Source organism: Ranitomeya variabilis, chromosome 1 (genome assembly GCF_051348905.1).
Source record: "Ranitomeya variabilis isolate aRanVar5 chromosome 1, aRanVar5.hap1, whole genome shotgun sequence".
Taxonomy (NCBI): Eukaryota; Metazoa; Chordata; class Amphibia; order Anura; family Dendrobatidae; genus Ranitomeya; species Ranitomeya variabilis.
Genome location: NC_135232.1, coordinates 52,752,342 through 52,762,621, shown reverse-complemented (window position 1 = coordinate 52,762,621; position 10,280 = coordinate 52,752,342). Strand labels below are relative to the sequence as shown.

The following is a 10,280-nucleotide window of genomic DNA, read 5'->3' as shown; positions in this document are numbered from 1 at the left end:
TTTATTGTTATAGCGCAATTTATTCCATGGCACTTTACATGGGAGGAGGGGTATACATAATAAAAACAAGCACAATAATCTTAAACAATACAAGTCATAACTGGTACAGGAGGAGAGAGGACTCTGCCCACGAAGGCTCACACTCTACAAGGGATGGGTGAGAATACAGTAGGCGAGGATAGAGCTGGTCATGCAGCGGTTTGGTGGATCGGTGGTTACTGCAGGTTGTAGGCTTGTAGGAAGAGGTAGGTCTTTAGGCTCTTTTTGAAGGTTTCGATGGTAGGCGAGAGTCTGATGTGTTGTGGTAGAGGGTTCCAGAGTAAGGGTGATACGTGAGAGAAATCTTGTATACGATTGTGGGAAGAGGAGATAAGAGGGGAGAAGAGAAGGAGATCTTGTGAGGATCGGAGGTTGCGTGTAGGAAAGTACCGGGAGGCGAGGTCACAGATCTAAGGAGGAGACAGGTTGTGGATGGCTTTGTACGTCATGGTTAGGGTTAAAATTTGTTGAAGGGTTTAGGAGTTTCAGCTCCTTAACATGTGCCACCCTGTTTTTAAAGGGACCAAAAGTAATTGGACAATTGCCTCCAAGGTTATTTCATGGACAGGTGTGGGCAATCCCTTCGTTATGCCATTCTCAATTAAGCAGATAAAGGGCCTGGAGTTGATTTGAGGTGTGGTGCTTGCATTTGGAAGGATTTGCTGTGAAGTAAACATGCGGTCAAAGGAGCTCTCCATGCAGGTGAAACAAGCCATCCTTAAGCTGCGAAAACAGAAAAAACCCATCCGAGAAATTGCTACAATATTAGGAGTGGCAAAATCTACAGTTTGGTACATCCTGAGAAAGAAAGCACTGGTGAACTCATCAATGCAAAAAGACCTGGGCGCCCACCGCAGACAACAGTGGTGGATGATCGCAGAATAATCTCCATGGTGAAGAGAAACCCGTTCACAACAGCCAACCAAGTGACCAACACTCTCCAGGAGGTAGGCGTATCAATATCCAAATCTACCATAAAGAGAAGACTGCATGAAAGTAACTACAGAGGGTTCACTGCACGGTGCAAGCCACTCATAAGCATCAAGAAGAAAAAGGCTAAAAAACATCTAAAAAAGCCGGCACAGTTCTGGAAGAACATTCTTTGGACAGATGAAACCATGATCATCCTCTACCAGAATGATGGAAAGAGAAAAGTATGGCGAAGGCGTGGTACAGCTCATGATCCGAAGCATACCACATCATCTGTAAAACACGGCGGAGGCAGTGTGATGGCTTGGGCATGCATGGCTGCCAGTGGCACTGGGTCACTAGTGTTTATTGATGATGTGACACAGGACAGAAGCAGCCGAATGAATTCTGAGGGATTCAGAGCGGCCATACTGTGTGCTCAGATCCAGCCAAATGCAGCCAAACTGATTGGTCATTGGTTCATACTACAGATGGACAATGACCCAAGACATAAAGCCAAAGCAGTTTATTAAAGGAGTTTATTATTTATTAAGGAGTTTATTAAGGCAAAGAAGTGGAATATTCTTGAATGGCCAAGTCAGTCACCTGATCTCAACCCAATTGAGCATGCATTTCACTTGTTAAAGACTAAACTTCAGACAGAAAGGCCCACAAACAAACAGCAACTGAAAACCACCGCAGTGAAGGCCTGGCAGAGCTTCAAAAAGGAGGAAACACAGCGTCTGGTGATGTCCATGAGTTAAAGACTTCAGGCAGTCATTGCCAACAAAGGGTTTTCAACCAAGTACTAAAAATGAACATTTTATTTAAAATTATTTAATCTGTCCAATTACTTTTGGTCCCTTTAAAAACAGGGTGGCACATGGTAAGGAGCTGAAACTCCTAAACCCTTCATCCAATTTTAATGTGGATACCCTCAAATGAAAGCTGAAAGTCTGAACTTCAACTGCATCTGAATTATTTTGTTTAAAATTCATTGTGGTAATGTCTATAACCAAAATTAGAAAAATGTTGTCTCTGTCCAAATATACAAATATATATGGACTTAACTGTATATATATCTGTATGTGTGTGTATATATATATATATGTGTGTGTGTGTGTGTGTGTGTGTGTGTATATATATATATATGTATGTGTATATAGCCATTTGCCTTTATTACAGTGCCAGGCTGTATTGGTGTCGGTGGTGTATGGTGACACATACTGATGTGTTATGATGCAGGACTAGACTTGGGACACAGTTTATGAGGGAAATGATAAGGGGTCTCCGCAGTGAGCGCAGAGCGAAGAGTCGTAGCTCCGCCCATTTTCCTTTCATGCGCGCCGGCGTTCACTGGGCCGGGTGGTGCGGGACATAATGGACAGTTTAGTATGGGGGCGTGGCCTGCTCGCGTCCTGCCCGCCTATTGGGTGGCAGAGATGATGGACATCTCGCGGAGCCAATAGGAACGCTAGGCTGCTAGGAGATGTGCATTTACTGTTTAAATGCGGTTAAGACCGTTATGGTTAGGAGAACATAACTAGTGGAGCATTGTGGGCAAGTGATGGAAAGAAGACAGCTATCATCTCTGCTGTAAAGAAGAGTGGTGGATATACAGAGAGCAGAGGCAGAGCTGGTCACCTGCAGAGGAACCAATATGGAGAGCAAAAGAGACCAAAACATGAAAGACTTTCCCTTATCTCCTCCAAAATCAGACAAGGCCCCGACCTGCAGTGTGGACATTGTCCAAAGCGTAATGGACTCTTGTGACCTACAAACTGGGGGGATCGACGAGACCCTAGACCCGGATCTGACCGTGGCTCTTCCCGAACACCTTACAGTTCCCGAGACATTCCTCGCTCTTCCCCCAGAGACGCAAATTCACCTTCCCATCTTCCCATCATTTGGGAGAGCGTCCGACCCTCTATTGATGGAGCCATTGGTGAAGCTTGAGACCGAACATGTCCCCTTCACGCTTCCTCCTGCCGAGTCAGGTGAGACCGCCCGTACGTGGCGCAATGTGAGGACGTTTCAGCTTTTCACACATCCTATCTGAGAACCCTCCAAAAACCCAGCCATCGCCGTCATGACTTGTTAACCCCTTTAGAAGCCACTGTCCATCGCCGGCCGCGGCATTTAAACGGTTTGATCCTTTTACGTTGCTCATTGGCCCCTGCAGCAAGAGACAATTGCTGGCATTTTTTGTACTTCGCTCCAGTCTGTGTGTAATAAGGGAGCAACTTATCTTTTAATGGGCGACACTGTCATATAAAGGGTTTGAGGGCGTAGAAGTTTCTGACAGGTGGTTCCCTTTAATTAGGAATATACCGTAGTGCTAAAGTATTTCAAATAAAATAATTATCATAAAAAAATAAATTATATATGTGTGTGTGTATATATATATATATATATATATATATATATATATATACATATATATATATATATACATATATATATATATATATATATATATATATATATATATATATATATATATATATATATATATATATATATATATATATATATATATATTTATTTATATTTAAAAGAAAAAATGTCTTATTACCCCCAAAAAATAAAAAACTGGTATCACAGTGTCTGTAAGTATCCAGTCTATCGAGATTTAATTATTTATACTGTACGGTAGTCTATGAAGATTTACGGTAATTACTTATACTATTAGGTAGTCTATCGAGATTTAATTATTTATACTGTACGGTAAAAAAGTGGTAGAAAAAGAAAAGGGGGAAAATCCCACGGAGACTAAAATAATGTAATAAAAATAAGTCACTTGGATAGAAAGTATTAAAAGAAAAAAAATGCAGAAAATTGTGTTTTTTTATTCTCAGAATTTATTAAAAGCAGTAAAATAAAAAAAAACACCTGTATACATTCTATACGGCACCAGAACAAATATTATGCACCCACGCAGTTATAATAACTCATCAGTATATCAATTTTCAGGAGGACAATGAGTCAATAAAGTATACCAACAATATTATTACAAATTTAACAATTGTTTTTATTTAGTAATTACCCATAATGAAGTCCAAATCACGTTCCGGCCTGCGTCAAGTGACTTGACGCAGGCCGGAACGTGATTTGGACTTGATTATGGGTAATTATTGCCATTGTTAAGATATATATATGATGAAATATGAGCACGGAATATAATATATACGTGATGTTGTTGCGAGTAAGAGGAACTGCAATTGCAGCCTGGTAACAGTGCTTATTGAGCAGATACATCAGCACCTAGTATGAATTGCTGAAATGATTACAAACGCTCATTTTTTCAGTCCTGCACGTTTTTTCCTGGGTCATATTTAACACTTTGGTGTGATTCACATGTTACTATATGAGACCCATGTACTTTTTTAAAATGGTTATATCTTATGTTACTAAATAAAAACAATTGTTAAATTTGTAATAATATTGTTGGTATACTTTATTGACTCATTGTCCTCCTGAAAATTGACACCTGTATACATGTTGGTAATGTAAAGTGCAGAGGAATATGTTGGCGCTATAGAAATAAAATTATTATTATTATTATTATTATTGGCATAATCGTCCAGACCTGAAGAATCAAGCGACTAGGTCATTTTTACCGCATTGTAAAATTGACCCCCCCCCCCAAAAAAAAACAACAAAATTTTGTTCGATTTGCATTTTTTTTAACGTTTCATTGTAAAAGAACGGTGTTATTCATAACTAAAACTCGTCCAAAAAAAAAAAAAGAGGCAATCTCTTGTACGGTGATGATGACAGGTAGAATAAAAAAGTTATGCCTCTTGGAAGGAGAGGTAAAAAAGGTAAAAACAAAAATAGTCTCAGACTGGATGGGATTAAAAGGTTTGTTCGGCTTTAGGCTACAAGTCTCTATGTGAGTGCAGGCTTGTGAATCCTCACACCATGACGATTCTCTGGTGACGGCGCAAGTATATGATTTGCATACATGCGGTCACATACCTACTAGACGTGCACAGCCGGACACATTTAGTCTGAATGTGACCGGACGTAGGCAAATCACATACTTGTGGTAACATTACCGCCCGGCATCAGAGAATCCTGACAGCGCATACTGTGTACACTGTGAGGATTCACAAGTCTGAAGTCACATAGAGTGACAGCCCCTTTAGCTACTTAGATGCTGCTGTGTTTCTAAGGCCTCTTTCACACTTGCGTCATGGCACCTCCGTCTTACAATAGACTTGTATTGCCGACGGATCGCAACATATGGCCATACGTCTTGTCCGTCGTGCACTGGATGCGTCGTGCGTTCAAGGGAACGTTTTTTCGTACGTCGGATCCGCCATTTCCTACCGCGTATGTGCGGCCGGAACTCCGCCCCCTCCTCCCTGGACATTAGAATGGGCAGCAGATGCGTTGAAAAACTGCATCCGCTGCCCACGTTGTGCCGAATTTTCACAACGTCCGTCGGTGCGTCCCATTGAATGGTGAATTGTGAATAAGGGGCGATAGACACAATAACGGACACCCATTCCTGGTTAGGCCTCTTTCACACTTCTGTCGGTATGTGCCCGCACTGCTCTGCTTGCCTAGGGAAATACTTACCCATTGCCGGCTTCCCTGGTTTCCATTGTGGCTCCGCTCCTCTTCTGGCTCTTGTGACTTCAATGACGAACCAAACAGGGATTTATGTCACTTAAGTTTCGGGAAGTTACTTTTACAATGTAAGTCTATGGAGCTTCAAAAAATTAACCCTAGTGTGATCTGGAGAGTTGGAATTAAAGTCACATGAGTAAGAAGAGGAGCGGAGCTACGCTGGAAGCTGGAGAAGCCATCATGTCCTGCTTCCACCACAGCTCTGCTCCTCTTCTTAGTAGGTATTTTCATGCACTTGCACCGTACAGATATTTTCAATTACAAATACGATTCTTTGATCAGATTTTTAGATCTGATTTTTAGCTTTTTTTTCTTTTTCAATGGTTTTAGATTATGGGGCATGCCCCCGTAGTTTTAATTAATTTCCTTCAGCACTTTTTTGACCTTCTGTACCCTTTGATCCAAAACACTTGTCTTTTGTAGTTTTTTTTAATTGATATTAGTTACTAATATATTTATTTCTTTTTTTATGAAGGTGAAGAAGCTGTCACATTGCCAGCGCCTGTTGACAACTCTGTATCCACCCCACTGGTGCATCCCAGCACTGTAGAACCGGCGGAGACCACTCCATCGCTTGCTCTAATCCCTCTACAGACCATAAACCCAGAGCATCTCCTAGAGAATTACCCATCTCCATCAGTGTCCAGCCCAGAAACGGTCCAGTCTTCAGTGCAGCCGTCATCTGAATCACAGGAGATACCACTCATACAAGAGCTGCATTATCCCAGCAACTACAGTCGGCTCCCGGCCTATGTGCCACAACCTGGTGTTCTGCCGTACCCTCCCGTGTACCCGGGCTACTTTGATGTTAGAAACCAAACTGTGGATGAAACCCAATTTCTGCCAGGATACCATATTGTCCCCTCTTGGTGAGCAGGATTGTCATTTCGTAGGTTGTGTTTTATATCTAGATGTTGATCTGTTTCCCGATTCATGGGAATATTAGTCTAGCTGTCAGGACACAGTATAACACTGTCAGTGTAGAGTCCAGGCAGAAGCAGGTGGAGGATTGGCAGAGGTGCATTCATGACCCCTACCGCACCACCACAACTCCCAACTTTGAAGGATATGAAATAGGGACACACAATGTGTCATGCACTGCATGCCATGACAGCTCTCCTAACCTCTCCGAGTCCTTCATATGTGTCCATACCGTACGATACCCCATTCATGGCCCCCACTTAGTATGATGCCTCCAGTGCCCCTCCACACAGTAAAATTTCCCGATAGTATGATGCCCTCCATGTCCTTCACATGCATACTGTATGTAGTCCCCAGTGTCCCCCAGAAAGTATAATAATCTGATAGTATGAATCCCCCCATATCCTTCACATACACACTGTATATTGCCCCCAGTGCCCCTCTACACAGTATAATGCCCCAATAGTATAATGCCCCCATGTCCTTCACATACACACTGTATGATGCCCCCAGTGCCCCTATACACAGTATAGTGCCCCAATAGTATGATGCCCTTCATGTCCTTCACATACACAGTGTATGATTTCCCCACTGCCCCTCTACACAGTATAGTGCCCCAATAGTATGATGCCCCTATGTCCTTCACATATACCCATGATGTGCCCAGTGTCCAACCACACAGTATAGTGCCCCAATAGTATGATGCCCCTATGTCCTTCACATACACAGTATGATGTCCCCAGTGCCCCTCTACACAGTATAGTGCCCCAATAGTATGATGCCCCTATGTCCTTCACATACACATTATGATGTCCCCAGTGCCCCTCTACACAGTATAGTGCCCCAATAGTATGATGCCCCTATGTCCTTCACATATACCCATGATGTGCCCAGTGTCCTCCCACACAGTATAGTGCCCCAATAGTACAATACCCCATGTCCTTCACATACAGTGTATGATGTCCCCAGTGTCCTCCCACACACAGTGACGAAAATCAGCCAGTCGCTGTACTCTTCTGTCTCCGATGCTCCCATTAAGAGTGAATGGAGTGGAGGGTCACATCGACCACCGCTTCATTCACACAAGTCTCTTTAAAGCCCGATTCTCGGGAGTGATGGGGGCCCAGCTGTCAGACACTCGTGATTCGCATGTTATTCCCTATCCCATGGATAGGACAAAACTTCCAACCTTGAGAATACCCCTTTAACCACTGAGATGAACGTGTAGTAAGCTGGGTGTAGACTGACACGGATTACATTTTTCACTGCATGGATCAGTCTTATGAGATAAGTCAGTGGCTGAACAGTAAGTTCTGTGTCTGTAGGAGGATGGGAGAGTAGTTGTATGATGAGCGGGACCAATATCTGATCACCGGAGACGTTGAAGTGATAGGAAAAAAAAAATGCAGAGTAGATAATGATGATGGACTCTCAGGGTGATTTGGTCTCTGAGATATTTTGCCTTTTTTAAAATGGTCACAAAGAGGATTAAGTAGTCATCATCTTATGGGACCTGGATGTATCTCCATGACCCACCAACCCTTATTGTTTTCTCGTTTGGATTGTATTGAAGTAGGGCTAGTAACAACGATGTAGATTGACAGAGGCAATTTAGTTTTTTATTATTTATTTTTTTTACCTGTTATTTATTTTTAATTTATTTTGTACATTGTGCCCCCCCATACGGTCATAAAAGACCTTTCGGGGTATTGGGCGTGAGGGACAGGGGTCAATTGAATATTTAAAATTCAATCTTATTTCCCCTGTAACTGGGGTTGGTATATTAGCCCCAGTTACAGGGGAAATGCTGCATCTTCGTTACATAGCAGGGCCGCCTGTGTCTCCTATGAACCCCTCACTATACAGAGCGATGACATGACTGCTGTATATGGACGTGGAAACTTCTTGGGGCTTCGGAGCCCCTAACATAAATGTGGATAAAGGATCTCTACTCTTTCCCTAGAGTAAGACCAGTTTCACACATCCATCCTTAGGGCTCCCAACCTGAGCGAACTGCTTCATAGGCATATACAAGGCAGGTGACCTTCCGGACAGGCCGGGTCGCCTGAGCATTGACTATGTTTCTTGAATTTGTGAAAGGAGAAGTAGCTTTCACCCAAATGAGCATCTCAAGAGTAAAACTACACCAACAGCTATTTCTCCTGACCCCCCATATACACAAAAAGATAGCTCAACCCATGTGTGCATGTATTCTCAATGAAGAGAAGGGGTAAGAAGTTGAAAAAGACCTCCAGTACATTTATGGCATATTTACACATTACCTCCTGAGGATATGCCATAAAATACGAGAAGGAACACCCCCTTTAAAAAGGACCTGTCAATTACTAAAAATAAATAAATTAAATAACTTTTAAAAATCCCTGAGCTCCCCTGATTCTGTCACTTTTTTTCATTTTTTAGCTGCGTCGTTCCATTGCAGAGATATTCACATTTGTTTCTTCTGGAGCACACTATGTGAAATCTCTGCTTGCTGAACAACTGGGCGTTTCGTCTTTTCTTGGGAAATGTGCTTTCACCCTTTCCTCCCAGATGCTGCCAATCACAGTGAATGCTAGGTCAGCTACAAAATTGTGATTGGCAGCATCGGGGAGGAAGGGGCGTAAAATGGAACGCTTGGAGAGAAGAGGCTGAACAAACACCTGGTTGGTCTACAAGCAGAGATTTCAAATACTGTGCTCCTAAAGTAAGATATGTGAATATCTCTGCAATGGAGCGACGCAGCACAAAACGGAAAAGAGCTGCAGAATCGGGGGAGCGCAGGGATTTTTCTATACTGTATTTCACTAAGTTTTGGTTGAGGAAGTAACGTGTCCTCTTTAAGATAACAATTGAGGTTTGGGAATTAAATTCTTCATTATTAACCATCTCCCATTTCATTGTTCGCAGCATGTATCCCTCCAAAAACCTGCTTGCTCGCGGTGACATCGGAGGACAGCTGCCAGGTTACCGGAGGTATTATGAGGAACAGTCCCACCAGCATGATCCCATGTTTTCGGGCTTTAGCAGGGACTACCCTTGCCGCGCATACGTTGATCACCAGGTCGCTTGTGAAGACATGTGCTGCTGTCACAGCCTGGAAGGAAACCCCTTCTACACAGAACCTGATGATGATCTGTTATCTGTGGTGCTGTTTTATTTCAGACCCGTTGCTTCCGACAGATGAGCACAAGAGCAGGACAAAGACATCAATGTTACCGACATCAAAAATGAGTCCGAGAGCACAGTTCTGAGACGGTTGTAAATTTCAGGGCGAAAACAGAGTCAAGCAAATAAAATGTACAAACTTCTGTTTCCAGGGATTTTTCAATACTTCTAATCCTCCCCAGATCCAGCGCTGACGCATCGGTGGTCCTCCCAGTCACTGTTTATGTTTGCTTGGCACTTGTTCCCCCCTCACTGGATTCCACAGCAGGATCGCTCCACTTAAATGCCACTTTCAGATTGGCAGCAGCATTTAAGTGGTTAAACAGCAGCGATCAGAGCTAGGTAGATCACAGCCTGGACCTGGCCATATGAGCCTTCTCCATGCACATGCACTCTCTTCATTATGGGGGGGGAAAGTGGATAAATTCTTACTTCCTGCAGCTGCCACTAGAGAGAGCTCAGGAGCGTACTGCATACAGTGTTAGTGTATAAAGAACTCCTGAGCTCGCTCTAGTGGTAAAGGATACACAATGTCAGTTATTTGTATTTATCATGCCCTTCGTTGGCTGTATCGGTGACTTGCCGCCCAAATTGATGTCAAACAAAAA

General features: G+C 42.9%; 1 protein-coding gene across 1 annotated transcript; it reads left to right on the top strand.

The window, feature by feature from the left end:
* Positions 1-2,415: 2,415 nt before the first annotated feature.
* On the top strand, positions 2,416-9,831 carry LOC143793702 (uncharacterized). Its single transcript, XM_077280737.1, has 3 exons — positions 2,416-2,945; positions 6,062-6,455; positions 9,415-9,831. The coding sequence occupies exons 1-3, from the start codon at positions 2,609-2,611 to the stop codon at positions 9,689-9,691; spliced, it is 1,008 nt and encodes a 335-aa protein (XP_077136852.1). The 5' UTR covers positions 2,416-2,608; the 3' UTR covers positions 9,692-9,831.
* Positions 9,832-10,280: the final 449 nt, after the last annotated feature.